The sequence below is a fragment of the Dromiciops gliroides genome, chromosome 3 (assembly GCF_019393635.1).
Source record: "Dromiciops gliroides isolate mDroGli1 chromosome 3, mDroGli1.pri, whole genome shotgun sequence".
In the NCBI taxonomy this organism is placed as follows: Eukaryota; Metazoa; Chordata; class Mammalia; order Microbiotheria; family Microbiotheriidae; genus Dromiciops; species Dromiciops gliroides.
In genome coordinates, this window is record NC_057863.1 from 48,162,561 (window position 1) to 48,179,060 (window position 16,500).

Here is a 16,500-nt window from a genome sequence, read left to right on the forward strand (position 1 = left end):
ACAAGACTATAATGGAGCAGTTAAGAAAGAATGTAAGGCAATATGTGAATATTATTATTATTAATAATGACAGCTCACATTTATATGGTGTTTTGAAGTCTGTAAAGTGCTTTTCAAATATTATCTCATTTGATCCTCACAACAAAACTAGGAGGTAAGTGTTATTATTATCTCTATTTTACAGATGAGGAAACTAAGGCAGATCAAAGTTAAGTGACTTGCCCAGGTTCATACTTTTATTTAGTGTCTGTGGCTAGATTTAAACTCGGGTCCACTGCTCTGGCCACTGTATCACTTTGCTACCCCATTAAAAAAGGGGTACAAGATGGGTAGTAGCAGTTCTGAGAAGGAGAAAGCTAGTGTGGGTTGTAGCACCTTTGGGGAAGATCTTTTGAAGAAAGTGGGATTTGAAGAAAAGGTAGAATTTGGGTGCTGGAGTTGGTGTTCAAGCATTTCTACCTGAAAGAGTTATATAATCAAAGATGTAGAGTTCAGATTGTGTGGTTTGTTTTTGGAGGAGACCAGTTCTCTCATTTTATAAAGACTTAACAAATTTTGTCCTCTATACCAGACTTATTTTCTATTTTGTGCCCTCTCCCCAATATCAAATTCTCCCTCGTGACAAAGACAGGAATAAGGCAAAGACCAATGGACAAAATGACCACATATAAAGGTGCTTACAACAGTGCCCACCTCTTTATAGAGAGAAAGAAAGTACATCTCATCATTTCTTCTCCAGGACCAAGGCTAGAGACCAGTTCTCTTGCAGACCCCATTTCCTTTTATTCACTGAAGGACTTTGGAAAGTCATTCAAGACTTCCAAACCTTAGGACAAATTGTTCCAAGAACCTTTTGCTGAGACTCATAGCCAAGGATATGTTATTTTTCAAATTGTGACACCTGCAACTATATTATTTTTCTCAACAATTTAAACTAAGATCTTCTTTGTATGCATTGTGTTGAAAAGGAAGACTAAGGGTGAAATGTTGAGATTTGAACTGGCGAATTTCGAAGATAGAATCGACATCTTGTTTTCTAAATGCAGTGTTTTTAGTGAAGAATCTGATCACTTTCTAAAGAATAGACAGAAAAAATGCCACATTGAGCACTTCCCCCAAGTATAAAGGCATCTGATGAAATGCATCTAATTAAACACATAATTTGGTACAGCTTGTGTATTCAACATATTTTGGCACATAAAATATTTACTCTGATAGACTGAAGCTGTTACTCTGTGCTGAGTATGAGTTGTTATTGAGACTAAGTGTTTTTAATCTAGAAGATGATAATGACTTCACCACTTCTAACTTCGTATTTCTAGTTTCAGCCTGGAATAAGTTTTTATTGCTGTATTTTCAGCATTTGCTGAGAGCTTTTGATAAGCTATCGGTGCTGAGATGCTGCCGTTGAGCACGACACTTAAATGCCTGTTGAATTACATTTAAAACACAAAATTCATGCTAACCACAAGGAAACCTCATCAAACTGTCTTTTTCTTGTTTATTTTTATTTTTATTTCATTTTTTACCCCCAGTTTAATGCTCTATCCAGGCACTAGAACCAGATGAAAATGAATTAGTCTAGTTTAGATTTAGTTTAGAAAATATTTTTGGTTTTCCTTTCAGTACTTATTTCAAGGATTTGTGATTTCATTAGTGTGAGGCCTGCCTTCTTGGATACATATCTAAACAACTTTAAGTCTCAGGAATGAAAGAAGGAAATAAGAATTCATTAAATACCTACTGTGTGCTAGGAACTGTGCTAAGCATTTTACAAATATTATCTCAATTGATCCTTGCAACGATCCTAGGAGGTTGATATTATTTTACCATTGTGGAAACTGAAGCAGAGGTTAAACGACTTGCTCAGAGTTACATAGCTAGTAAGTGTCTGAGACTCAGGTCTTCTTGGCTCTAGTCCCAATGCTCTATCCAGCTGTCTTCTGTGGACCTACTGTGTTTATTGCTAAGGCTAAAAAGTCCATTTCTCTGTGTCTAATTTCCATTAATGGAGGCTCTTTGAATTCTTCTAGACTGTCTCTCAGATGACAAAGATATAGCCCAACACTAATGGATCTCCATTCAAAGTGTTTTCTATTGGGTCATGTGGCTGGCAAGTAGAAGGGGATTAGATATGTTTTGGTTGGCCCCAGAGCAGAGAGCTAAGAGTAATAGGGTTAGAAGATGCAGAAACAAATTTGGAATTGATGTCTGGGAAAACTTCCTAAAAATTAGAGCCATAAGGAAGTGTAATGGCTCTCACTGATAGATCTCTTTCACTGGAGTCTCTACAGAGGCTACTTCTCAGGCATTTTGTGTTGGGCTAGATGACTCCTGAGTTCCTTTTAGCTCTAAAATTCTGTGATTCTATAATTGAACTGGGACCTGTCAAAGCTTGTGCTCTGTTTGCAGACCCTTTAAAAGCCCAAAGTCATACTCTGACAAGGCATCAAAGGACTTTGCTAGGTACATAGTAGGTGCTTATTAAATGCTGATTGGCTGACTGAATTTCAGTAGTAATAATAATAGCTAGCATCTATATAGTGCATTACAGTTTACAAAGTGCTTTATGGATATTTTCTCATTTGGTCCTTACTTTGAGAGGCAGGTGCTATTGTTTTCCTCATTTTATAGATAAGGAAACTTCGGCAGACCGAGATTAAGTGATTTGCCCAGGGTCACATAACTAGTAAGTGTCTAATACAGGATTTGAACTCATAACCTCCTGACTCAAGCTCCAATGTTCTATCTCCCATACCACCTAACTGCTTCGGGCAGTAGTTATAGAAAATCCATAAGTTAGGTCTTAGTTCAGTTAGATTCTGGAATGTCTTTTTGATGTAACACCCATTCCTGGTCATGCAGCTCTGACAAAAGGTCACTGGAGAAGGAAATGGCAAACCACTCTAGTATCGTTGTGAAGAAAATCCCATGGATGGTATGAAAATGATAAAAGAGATGACATAGGAAGTTGAGCCCCTCAGGTTGGAAGGTGTCCAACACTATTACTGGGGAAGAACAGAGAATGATTACAAGTAGTTCTAGAAATAATGAGATGGCTCGGCCAAAGCTGAAAGGTTGCTCCGTTGTGGATTTGTCTGGGAACAAAAGGAAAGTCTGAGGCTGTAAAGATCAATTTTGCATAGGAAAATGGAATGTAAGATCTCTGAACCAAGTCAAGCTGGATGTGTCCAAACAGGAGAAGGAAAGTTTAAACATTGTCATCTTGGGTGTCAGTGGACTTAGATGGAGGGCAATGGGAAAGTTTAATACAGATGATCGCTACATATCCCAATGTGGGCAAGAATTCCTTAGAAGAAATGGAGTGCCCCTCATAGTCAATAAAAACAGTACTATGGTATAATTAAAAAAATGAGAGAATAGATTTGTTCCAATCCAAGGCAAAGAATTCAGAATTATGTCAATACAAGACTGTGCTCCAGCCACCGATATCAAAAGTTGTTCAATTCTATGAAGACCTACATTTTCTAGAAATAAAACCAAAAAAAGATGTTTCACTCATCACGGGGGATTAAAATGCTAAAGTAGGAAATCAAAAGATAATTGAAATACTAGGAAAGTTTGGCCTCAGAGTACAAAATGAAGCAAGGAAGAGACTAATAGAGATTTGTCAAGATAACTCACTGGTCACAGCAAGCACTTTTTCAGTAAGCCAAAAGGCAACTGTACAGTGGACATCCCCAGATGGTCAATATAGATATCAGATTGATTATATACTGTGCAGCCAAAAGTAGAGAAACTCTATATAGTCAGTTAAAACAAGACTTGGGGCTGACTATGGCTTAGATCATGAGCTTATTTTTGCACAATTCAGACTTAAATTGTGCAAAGAATGGAAAACCACTAGATCATATGGGCATGACTTCAGTAACATCCTTACAAATATGAAGTGGAAATGATGAATAGATTTAAGGGATTAGATACAGTAGATAGAGTGCTTGAAAAAAAGAACTATGTACAGAGGTTCACAATATTGTACAGGATGCAACAACAAAAACATTACAAAGAAGAAGAAGAGCAAGAAAGCAAAATGGCTGCCTGATGAGGCTTTACAAATAACTGAAGAAAGAAGGAAAGTGAAAGATAAAGAAGAAAGTGAAAGATGTATCTAACTGAATGCAAAATTCCAAAGAACAGCAAGGAGAGATGTGAAGGTTTCCTTAATTGAGCAATACAAAGAAATGAAGTAAAAATTAGAATGGGAAAGACAGGAAATCTCTTCAAAAAATTAGAGCTATCAAGGGAACATTTCATACAAAAAAGGGTGTGATGAGAGACTTAACAGAAGTAGAAGAGATTTAGAAGAAGGAGCAAGAATATATAGAACTATATAAGAAAGATCTTAATGTAACAGATAACCACAATGATGTGGTTACTGAGCTCTAGAGTCAGATACCCTGGAAAATGCAGTCAAGTGGGCCTTATGAAGCATGGCTAATAATAAGGCTAGTGGAGGTGATAGAATTCTAGCTGACTTATTTAATACTATAAAAGTTGATGCCATTAAAGTCTTTTACTCAATGTGGCAGGTAATTTGAAAAACACAACAGTGACCACTGGATGGGAAAAGATCCATTTTTGTCCCCAGCCCAAAAAAGGGCAATGCCAAGGAATGTTCACTTTAGTAAACAATTGTGCTTATTTCATACACCAAAAAGGTTATGCTCAAGATTCTACAAGCTAAACTTCAGCAATATGTTAATTGAGTATTATAAGAAGTGCAGGCTGGTTTTTGAAGGGGCAGAGAAACTAAAGACCAAATTACCATCATTTGCTGCATTATAGAGAAAGCTAGGGAGTTCCAGAAAAAACATCTACTACTGCTTCATTGACCACTCTAAAGTCTTTGACTGTGTGGATCACAACAAAATGTGGCAAATTTTCAAAGAGATGGGAGTACCAGACCATCTTACTTGTCTCCTGAGTAACCTGTATGAGGGTCAAGAAGCAACAGTTAGAACTGAACATGGAACAATTGTTTAGTTTAAGATTAGAAGAGGAGTATGACTGTATGTAGTTACCTTTTTTAAAAAATAAAAGTATTTTATTATTTTCCAGTTATATGTAGAGATAGTTTTCAACATTTGTTTACATAAGATTTTGAATTACAATTTTTTCTTGCAGTTACCTTTTTTATTAAACTTGCATACAGAGTATGTCATGCGAAATGCCAGGTTGGATGAATCAAAAGCTGAACTTAAGGTTGCGGGGAGAAATATCAACAATCTTGGATATGCAGACTTTAACACACTGATGGCAGAGAGTGAAGAGGAATTAAGGAGCCTTTTGATAAGGGTGAAAGAAGATAGTGTAAAAGTCTGCCTGAAGCTTAACATTAAAAAACAAACAAACCTAAGATCATGGCAATTGGTCCCATCACTGACTGGCAAATAGAGGGAGAAGAAATGGAAGCAGTGTCAGTTATTCCTGGGTTCAAAGATCACTGCAGATGGTGACTGCAGCCATTAAATTAAAAGATGCTTGCTCTTTGGAGGGAAAGGTATGGCATATCTGGACAGCATACTAAAATGCAAAGAGACCAGCTTACCAGTGAAGGTTCTTATAGTCAAAACTATGGTTTTTCTAGCAATGATGTAGGGCTGTGAGAGTTGGACAATAAGGAAATCCAAGTGCTGCAGAATCAATGCTTTAGAACTGTGGTTCTGGGGGCAGCTAGGTGGTGCAGTGGATAAAGCACCGGCCCTGGATTCAAGAGGACCTGAGTTCAAATCCAGCCTCAGACACTTGACACTTACTAGCTGTGTGATCCTGGGCAAGTCACTTAACCACTATTGCCCTGCCAAAAAAAAAAAAAAAAAAAGAGCGGTGGTTCTGAAGAAGACTTTTGAGAGTCCCTTGTACGATAAGGAGATCAAATCCATTAATACTTGAATAAATTAATTCAGGCTATGCATTGGAAGGTCAAATACTGAAACTGAAGCTTAAATACTTTGGCCACATAATGGAGAAGACAGGACACATTGGGATGTTGATGTTGGGAAAGAGGATTAGAAGGATAGGTAGTGTCATGGAAGCAACAAACATGAGCTTAGACAGACTTTGAGAGATAGTGAAGGAGAGATGGGCCTGGCGTCCATGGGGTCGTGAAGAGTTGGACACAACTGAATGACCGAACATCAACGGTCATCAACATCAACAGAAAATTCATAAGTGTGATCTTGGTTCAAATAGATTCCTGAGTTGTCTTTTTGATCTAGCACCCATTCCTGCTCAGCCAGTTTGGGCAGTTCCACAAAGGACTGTCTTGTGATCTGAGTGTTGAATATGCAGAGAGCAACATGACTCCTCATTGACTGAGAGTCATACTTTGGACAGGACAGGTGGAGAGGAGCAAACTAGGGCTTTTTTTTTTTTTACATTTTTATTTTCGGTTCCAAATTCTCTCCCTCATTCTTGTCCCTCCCCCACTCATTGAGAAGACAAGAAATGGAAAGAGAGCCTTTTCAAGTAGTTGTCTTCAGAGGAGAATTTTTCTAGGTTGAAGCAATTGAGTACACAGGGGATTTTGAGAAAGTCTGTAGCTGTGCCTATACTAGAAGAGAAGACAGTGGCTCAGGATGGTGGTTTGAGCCACATGAGCTGTGGTTGAAAGCCTACCCTGAAAAACATTTTGGCCTATTGTAGTGGATAGAGAGTTGGCTTGGGAGTCAGATAGACTTGAGTTTGAGTCCAGCCTATGAGGAATAAGGGTTCACTGCTTGTAACACAAAGAACCATTCCATTCTGAGGTCCAAGCCTTATTTACACCAAGTTCACATCACTGACTGAATAATCAATGAAGATATTTTCTCACTCATTAAAGGTATGTGGGCCAAATGGAGGTGGAATAATTGATTGACTCAATTGACCCTTGAAATAGGACATAGATCTTGAGGTCAAAGGGACCTCAGAGATCATCTACTATATTTCAGTCAAACTCCCTCATTTTATGGATAATGGAACTGAGGTCTGAAAAGATTAAGTGACTTGCCCAAAGTCACACATAGAGTAATGGCAAAGTTGGGATTTGAACTTGGAATTCAAGTTCAAAGGGAAATTACAGTGCTTTTCCCATGACAATATCGTGTTAAATTCCTCTTTAAAAATTCTGTCTCGGGGCAGCTAGATGGCTCAGTGGATAAGCACTGGCCCTGGATTCAGGAGTACCTGAGTTCAAATCCAGTCTCAGACACTTACTAGCTGTGTGACCTTGGGCAAGTCACTTAACCCCAATTGCCTCACCAAAAAAAAAAAAAAAATTCCATCTCCCATGTGTGAACTAAGGGAAAACTAAGCTTTTTCACATTAGACAAAGAGAATCAGAGTGATCAGAGTGTCTCAAGAGACCATTCAATGGTGTTCAGGTCTGCCAATTCAATAAAGAAGTAATGGGGCATCAGTGAAATTTTGGCTCTCTTCCTCTCTGGGTCATTCTCCAGGTAGTCAAGAAGAAAATCGTTATCAGGCATGCATTTCTTACCCTGAATGACCAATGGAAATCTTCCAGCCACAGACAATACTTTAAAAAATTATATAATGACCTCTATTTCTAGATAAGACAACAGAAAGTCCCATTAAGATCTAACCTGTTGCATTTGTGTTATTTAACTTTCCACCACTCCAGTCAATATGATGTTAAACATAGCCAGTTTCAGGAATCAATACCAGAAATAGTCTTGAAACCCACAGATGTGATAGATAATACATCCCTCTGAACCATATAAAGGATGATTACGGTAACTGCAGTTCTCAAACATCAGTACTTTCCTCTCTTCCCTATTCCCTGCTTCCTTAAAATCGAGTTTCGCCTAATAATTGATCCCTTGCCTTCATTGAAATCCTCAGCCCACAAAATCATAGATTTTTAGAAGCTGAAAGGACCTTAGCTTCCATCTAGTCCCACCCCTATCCATTCAGGAATCTCTACTGTAACATACCTGACAAGCTCTGGGTCAACCAACCTCTAGCTAACAATTTAAGCTTTGAGATGCAGGCTTTTGGGGGTGGGGTGGGGGTTGGGATGGCGTATGGAATATGGAAGGCTGTTGGAGGTAAAGCTTCCTAATAATAAGTTGTATTAGTGCTTGTTGTTTGCCATGAATACCTTGCAAATCTTTCTTTTATAATTTGTCTCTGGTTTTATGAATAAATCATTTATAAAGCTTATTACTTCAATGGGAGAGGTATCCTTGGTGCACTCTAAAGACCAAGAGCCAATAATGGTTCATTTGGAACATGTTAAGGTGTCAGATTTTCTTAGCGTATTTCAGAAATTGTTTTACATTTTTTTTCCTGGCTGAACCTCTCTTGACACCAGTGAACTTAGGGCTTGTGATTGAATGATAAGTGCGCAAAAAAAAAAAGCAGCTTGAATGATAATGTCTCCATTTCGATGCCTACTTTCTGGACGGAGACCTTTTATGCTAAGTTCATGTGAGAGCACATTTTTATGACAAAATTATCACCTTTAGAAAGCTCACTGACTCAGGCAGGGCTGAGATCTGTCCTGTTGTAATGGATTCTGTGACAGGCAAATGCATAGTAGTTTCCAAAAAACTCCATTGAAGGATATTCTGACAGTCACCTATACGCCGCTGAAATTTCCAAGACATTATTATGATTCATTATAGAAAAATGGTTAGACACCCTAATCATGAGATATAATAGTATTAAAGAGGGGAAGAAAGACCAAAAATGTACTATTCTTTTTGACACACATTACCTGGGTTGTCTCAGTCACATTATGGAAGAAGTTCATTTGTATTTTTATCTCATGGTTTTTGTACATTAAATCCGATGAGAATATTTGTAAAAAATAAAAAAAAGCACTTAGCACAATGCCTAGTACATAGTAGGTGCTATATAAATTTTGATTCCTTTCCTCTTTCCTTGTATATGAAACCTTTCCCCTTGGGAAAGGCATGTGCCTGTCCATCTAGGAACTCAGATGAGGGACCTCAGGATCCTTAAATGGGGCTCACAATTTTCAGTGTGTTTGCCCATGGGGAAGCCACTGTAGTCGGATCAAACTCCAGAGGCAGCCCAGACCACAGCAGCTCCTTCATTCTTCCTTCTTCTTCTTCCAGGCTTTGTGGATCACTTAGGGTCTTTCATGGTAAAGTGTTTCAATGTAATCACTCATTTTTCCTGGTCAGGAGTAATTGAGCTCTGACTGACCAATTTATGCTAAAGAAATCCCCAGGAGAAAGAGATGTATTGATAGGAATGCCAATCTATTAGTGGAGGCTGTGTGTACTCTGTCCTCAGCTGGCTGCACTAATGCTGTTTAATTTAGTGGAGTCATTTTACTTAATGGACAAGGGAAGGTAGGTGGCTCAGTGGTTAGAACTCTGTGCTTGGAGTCAGGAAAACTCATCTTCGTGAGTTCAAATCTGACCTCTGACACTAGCTGTGTGACCTTAGGAAAGTCACTTGATCCTATTTGCCTCAGTTTCTGTAAAATGAGCTAGAAAAAGAAATGGCAAGCCACTCCAGGATCTTTGCCGAGAAAACTCCAAATGGGGTCACAGTCAGGCACAACTGAAAAATGACTGAACACAACAAAAACCTGTGATGAAATAATGGGATTTAGCAGATACTCAAAGACTCACCTGGAGATTAATCTATACTGATTGAATCAAGTGAGGGTGATTGACTGCTGATTAAGCCTCCTTCAAGTTAATTGGATTGTAATCACACCTGGCTATCCCTTAAGAAGGTATTGTTCTCAGAAACTAGACTGTGAACTCAACTTGAGAACACCTTCAAAGCCAATGGATTTGGATGATGCCAACCAATCACCTTGAAGCAGTGTGTAAGGACCGCCTCTGTTCCAGATCTATAAAAAGCTTCCACAAAGTTTGCTAGAGAGTTCCTGATTAAAGCAGGCTCTTGGAGGAGAACTTCAGGAAGAACCCAACCAGGCTGGAACTCTAGGCTAGGTAGGACTTCTTTTTCTTAACTTCTTGTGAATACCTCTATGCTTTAATAAATGTTTAATGCCTAAAGACTGGTGCTGAAGCTTCTGATTTAAGGCGACCACAATTTATGCTTTAAACATCACAAACCTTAGGAAAAAAATGCTTGAGAGTATTTCAGGTTTCCATGATAAAGCATGAGAGAGGCTTCTAATCTAACTGCTGGGTATAAAATGTTGTACAATCTATGGGTGGAACCCCCCTGCCCTCAACATCAAAAGTTACACAAGGAGACACGTACTTCTTTTTTGCCAGCATTCTTATACTTTAGTTCTGTTCTGGTTCTGAGAAATGGAACTGCACAGGAAGCCACAACCCAGGAGATTGGGTCTGCTCATAAAACAGACTGATTAAGAGTGGCCAAGTTAGGAAAGATTAGCATTTTGGGGGGTACTCAGGAGGACAAAGGAAGCTGGAGCTATCTCTATTACATTTGGAAGCTGTCCCAGATGGCTATAGCTTCTATTTCATGGGGAGACAGGTCTATTAGAAGACATTGCATTCTCACTTGGTTTTCTTTCCTGTCTGTGTACTTTTTGTGGGAGACTGAAAAAAAAGGATACAGACTCCAACCTAAGAGAGGTTTCTGCCTTGGGAGGCACTGTACCTCGGGATTGAATGGAATACTTCTTTATACTACATGCAGTGAATCTTTATTCTTCCTAGGTAGCACTCAAACTCAAGTCTTCCTGGGTTTCAGGTCAGCTATTACAACAGGATGAACAATTTCCAGAATAGGCTTGCAACCACAGCTCGTAGCCTAAGACACTGTCTTTTTTCTAGTATAGGACTTATAGGAAGCTAGGGAAGTTAGTAGTCAATCTCCAGCTCAATCTCAGTTAAGGCCATGGAAAATTCCTAGTGATCCCATGCCTCCTATCTCAGAAGGCAAAGGGGAAAAAGAAGTCTGCTTTTTATTTATATTAGTGACATAGAGTCAGAGGACCTGGGTTCAAATCTTGTCTCTGACATTTATTACCTGTGTGACCCAAACCCAAATCCCTCATTTATCAAATGACATGTTTGGACTAGACAGACTCTGAGAACAATGTCCTGATTGGATATTTAATAGTGGCAAAATGTGAATGGGAATGATGCTTTTAAAGAAATATTTATTATAGAATACGTCATTATGATCACAATTAGTACCGTCATGGCCTTTTTTTTTTTTAATTAATTTTTTTTTTTTTTGCAGGGCAATGGGGGTTAAGTGACTTGCCCAGGGTCACACAGCTAGTAAGTGTCAAGTGTCTGAGGCCGGATTTGAACTCAGGTACTCCTGAATCCAGGGCCGGTGCTTTACCACTGTGCCATCTAGCTGCCACCGTCATGGCCTTTTAACTCCAGAAAGTTCTCACATCTATAAATGAATATGGTAACAATGAGATTCACAGTACTGAAGATAACTCAGACTTTTCCATAAATGAAATGAAACCTTTTGACATTCTGATATTGTACTCCAGATAATTACATTCAATAATAGCAGACCAAGGAAACAGAACATTTTAGCAAGCCATTTAGGAACAGAAGTCAATTAGGATAAGAAATGTTCTATTTGGGTTTTTTGTTTAATCTTTCGAGTGCCCCCAAATAATATGTCCATCTGGAAATTATGTGGAGGGGTAAGGACCTGTTTAATAATCTAAACAAAATTAGGTGGTGACCTTCTGCTGCCTCCGCTGAATGGAGAAACAAGTGACTATATCCAATAAATGGAATGAAAAATGAATATGGCTCTCCAACCCCCCCCCCCCCAACCAAAACAAAACCAAATAGACACTAAAAGGAGAGATGTTTGCATAGATTGTGCTTGAGTGTGTGAGTGTGTAACTATGTTGGTGTTGATTCCTTACTGAAGTACCATTGAAATTTAAATTTGGGTTGTTTAATGGAAGTCAAGTTGCATTTCAGAGTCCAGAGCATGTATGACTAAATATTTAGTGAAAGTGCCTCTTGTCTGTCTCTGTTTCCCTTGCTTCTCTTTTCCCCCTCTCTGTCTCTCTCTGTGTCTCTCTCTATCTCTATTTTTCTCTCCCTCTCACCCTTGTAGATGGAGGAGGAAGGTTGGATTTGAATTATTAGAGATATTTGCTAGGTATGGGTGTACCTGCAGAACAAGCAGTTCTTTTTTAAAAATTTAACATTTTTATTTAAAGATTTGAATTCAAATTTTTTTGATAGGGCAATGAAAGATAAGTGACTTGACCAGGGTCACACAGCTAGTGTCAAGTGTCACTCCATCTCTCCATCTCTCTCTGTATTTTCCTCCCTTTCTGTCTCTGTCCCCCTCTTCTCTTTCTCACTCTCTTTCCCCCTCCATCTTCCCCCCGTTTTTCTGTCATTTTCTCTTTCCCCCTGTCTCTCCCTCACTGTCTCTTTATTTCTTTTGATCAAGTCTTTCTCTCTATTTGTCTCTCTCTCCCCATCTCTTTCTTTCTGTCTCTTCTTCCCCCTCTCAGTCTCTACCTGTCTGTCTCACTTTGACTGTCTCTCTCTCTCTGTCTCCCTCTCTTCTCTCTGTTTGTTTCTCTATCTCTTTCCCCCTCTCTTTTTGTCTCTCTCTTTCCCTCTCTCTTCCTTTCTATTTCTCTCCTCTTTTAAATTATCTATTTCTCCTTGTTTTTCTGCTTTCACTCTTTCTCTCCTTCTGTTGCTAATTTTCCCTCCCTCACTCTCGCTGTCTTTCTCAGTCTCTGTCCCGCTCTTCTCTCTCTGTCTGGGTCTCTCTCCCTTTCTCTTTCCCTCTTTTTTGTCTGTATTTCTCCATGTGTCTCTGTTTCTCTGGTTCTATCTCTGTCTTTCTTTCACTCTTCCTCTCTGTCTCTCTATCTTTTTCTCTCCCTCTTTCTCTATCTCTCTGTCACTGTCTTTTCCTCACTCTCTCTGCCTCTCCTCTCTCTTTCTCTTTACCCCCTCCATGTCTTCCTGTCATTATGTTTCCCCTCCCTTCTTTCTCCCCTTCTCTATTTTGTTTGCTTTCTTCCTCTCTCTCTATCTCTTTCATTTTTCTTTCTTTTTCTCCCTTCCACTCTCCTCTTCCCTCTTTCTATCCCCCTTTCACTTTATCTATGACTCTATTTCTTTCTGTCCCTGTTTCTCTTCCTCCTCTGTCTCTTTCTTTGTCTCAGTCTTTTTTCCTGTCTCTCCCTCCCTGTCTCTTTCTTTCATTATCTCTGTCTTTCTCCTCTTTTTCTCTTTCTTTCTTTCTCTCCCCTCCTTTTCTCTTTCTGTCTCTCCTCTTTCTCTGTCTGTATCTCTTTCTCTCTGTCTCTCCCTTTCTATTTCTCTATTGTAGTTTTTATTTTATCCCTCTACTTTCCCAGTAAAATCTTGCATAGATGATTTCTTTCATCTTCCCATGATCAGACAACATCGTGATCTTAGTCAATAACCCCACTTACCCCTTCTTTTCTGAGTTTCTAAGTCTTGCAAGAACTGCTTGTCTAGGGGGCAGCTAGGTGGCACAGTGGATAAAGCACTGGCCCTGGATTCAGGAGGATCTGAGTTCAAATCCAGCCTCAGATACTTGACACTAGCTGTGTGACCCTGGTCACTTTCATTGCCCTACCAAAAATTTTTGAATTCAAATCTTTAAATAAAAATGTTAAATTTTTAAAAAAAGAACTGCTTGTTCTACAGGTACACCCATACCTAGCAAATATTTCTAATAATTCAAATCCAAACTTCCTCCTCCATCTGCTTTTTTTCTTCTTTCCATTCATATGTACTATCTCATTGAATAAATGCATCTTACCTAGCCAGGCTAGGATACTTTAGCTCTGAAAAGCGATGGCTACCAAATGGTCAAACACTGAAGGAGCTAATTAAGTTCCTTGTATTATCTCTCTGAAATAAAGTAGAATCTTCACTTTCCTACTCGAATAACTATATGTGTTCATTTTAATCCATTATAAACACTTTGGGGTGATGGCCATTTCTCTAGCTCAATTTGTATAGTGCTGACACAGCATCTTGCAAAGACAGAACTAAAGAAATGCTTTGGGCTAATGATACTTGAAGCATGATGTGAAAAAATTATTAGGAAAACAAATAGACTAAGTAAGTGAGTTTTTGTCACATTAAGAAATAGGGAATGGATCTTGCATTTGTTCACATTTAAGCATGGAAATCCTATATACCAGGCTTTATGAATTTGCCATAGCCTGAACTACCTTCATGCATAATGATACTTTGGACTCAATGGCTCCAAGGAAAGATTTTTTTCTCCAACTGAATGTTGTCGTTTGAGTCTTTTTTCTTTGGATGGGGTGGGAGATGCCATGTTATTCTATGCCAGGTTATTAAGTTACCAGTAGTCCTGTTCTGAGATGTTCCCCCAATTCCTCAATTGGCCAGATAGTCAACTAGGAAGGGGGCAAATAAGATGCAAAATTCTGAAAACACACTGAAGTTAGTCCAGATTTCCCCTTTGGCAGGTTGGTGGGAGCTACCACCAGATTGAGTGGTGACCTTGTGTTTCAGGATTATGTATAATCTACAAAAATGGCTCTCAGGGGGCTCAGAGCAACCAACTCTGCATAATGCTAAGGGACAGCACCCCTACCCAGCTTCTTCATCTCTCAAATCCTGATCAAACTTGGAGTGGGACTTGGGTGACTTGGAGTACGTCTCACACTGCTGTTGCAGACTGTAAGGAGAGCTACCTGAAAATCCTAGGTTGGCCCCTTAACTTAGAGGATTCCTCTTGAAGCAACCTTTTCCAAGCACCTCTCCTCCAAGCCAGGGAAGGACTCGCTTCATAGCCCAGAACTCACGGTATCTTGGCACGTGGCAACCCAGAGTTTTGGCAGGAAATCTTGCCAAACTATGGCAGACTGCACATTCCACAAATTAATGCAAAATGTGTTGGAGAGAATTGGCTTGGAGATAAGAAACAAGTCTTTCCATCTTGCTATTACAGATCATTTTATTTCCTCCCAGAGCATACTTTTGTTGCTATATGAAGATATAAGCCATATTTACTTTGGTTAATTCAACAAATATACATTAAGAAATGAAACTTGTGAATATTTCATGTAATTCGGAACAGAAGGATACAAATATGTTGTCAATTCTTAGTTATGAATGAAAGTACAATTTAATAAGAATCTTAAATAGTGGATGTATCTTAAAGTTTTAGCACATATATATTTTGGTGGGAGGGAGAAGTGGGATATAGGAACGTACCTGCAGTTTTGGGAATTTGCAATTATTATGGGAAAACATGATTCAGGCAGAGTGGAAAAGCACATTTTGGACTAGGCATTAGGAGACCCGAGACAGAATGTGAGCTTTATCACTTATATAATGCTTCATGACTTGACAATTGGCTTCACTTTTCTGGGCTTCCATTTCCTTATCAGTAAGATGAAGAGACTACACTAAGTGACCTCTAAAGTCATGGAAAACTCAAACAACCTCTGAATCTAATTTTTTTTTCCCGGAACCCATTCCAAACAGGGAAGAGATAGCAGCCCCTCATCAACTAGGATAAAGCCATAATATAGAAAAAAATATCTAAGCAATCAACTCTGCTGAATGCTTAAGGGACAGCCCTTTAATTTTCTTAGCAGAGAAAGAGATCAAAGGGCTTATTTTTTTTTTGATTCAACTCCCATTGTTAGGTTGTATATACTATGGCAAACAAAAGCAGAGTTAGTGAGAGAACAAGGAAAGGAATATGTTGAATAGAGTTATTAAGACCTCAGGAAAAATTTTCCAAGCAATGAGGTTAATCCATCAAGGGCTAACAGAGAGTATTATGGAAGTTACACATATCCATTACAATGAAAAGGGAATTGGCTTATTATAGAAAAGGGAAAAAAAGTTTACAAAGGATTCTTGAGGACATACTTGGCAATAGATTTGATGGCCAACATGGTCTCTCGACAAGTTGCCTTTATCTGAGATTCTGGGAGGAGAAACCCGTATTTGCCTCTATCTCGTAGCTCAAAAGCAAATGAACGTTTGATGCCAAAGTCATAAGCCCAGTCGACAGACGAGCCTGAGGTTAGGTCTGTAAAATACGAGCATTACATTAATGCTTATGTAAATGTAAAATATAAGCCTTAGAAGGGAACTGTTAACATTTTTGCTCTAAGAGGCAATTTACTGGAGCAAAGTTAGATATTAAAAAAAATTATACACATTATCTACTGCACTAATGATGGGGAAGGCTGGTATACCAAATGTAATATTATTTAACCAGTGTTGCCAATCTATGATGACCAAACTCCACCTTACCATTCCCAAATCCTGGGGTAATAATAGCATTGACCAGGCAACTGAAGAATTGAGGTATAAACTAGACGGTGTAATTAGGGAAACAACCACTCTCTGGAAGGTCATTTTGCCCAGCATCCTGTTTAGGCAGAGTTGATTGACAAGAATAAGTAAAGATATGCATTTAGTGACAGAAATCCTACAAACAGGATAATGTTTGAAACATTCTTGATACGTGACTTTGGACTCCATTCTACACTGTCATGTGGAGACACAGGCA

At 38.8% G+C, this 16,500-nt stretch overlaps 1 protein-coding gene and 1 pseudogene across 1 annotated transcript in view; one reads left to right on the forward strand and one right to left on the reverse strand.

The window, feature by feature from the left end:
- Positions 1 to 325: 325 nt before the first annotated feature.
- LOC122747122 lies at positions 326 to 7,736 on the forward strand (annotated as a pseudogene).
- Positions 7,737 to 14,940: 7,204 nt separating this feature from the next.
- Positions 14,941 to 16,500, reverse strand: part of CPA3 (carboxypeptidase A3) — a 35,966-nt gene continuing 34,406 nt past the window's right edge. Inside the window, exon 11 of the mRNA XM_043991733.1 lies at positions 14,941 to 16,014. Coding sequence (XP_043847668.1) covers positions 15,827 to 16,014 — 188 coding nt within the window. The 3' untranslated portion in view covers positions 14,941 to 15,826. The remainder of the gene's footprint in view (positions 16,015 to 16,500) is intronic.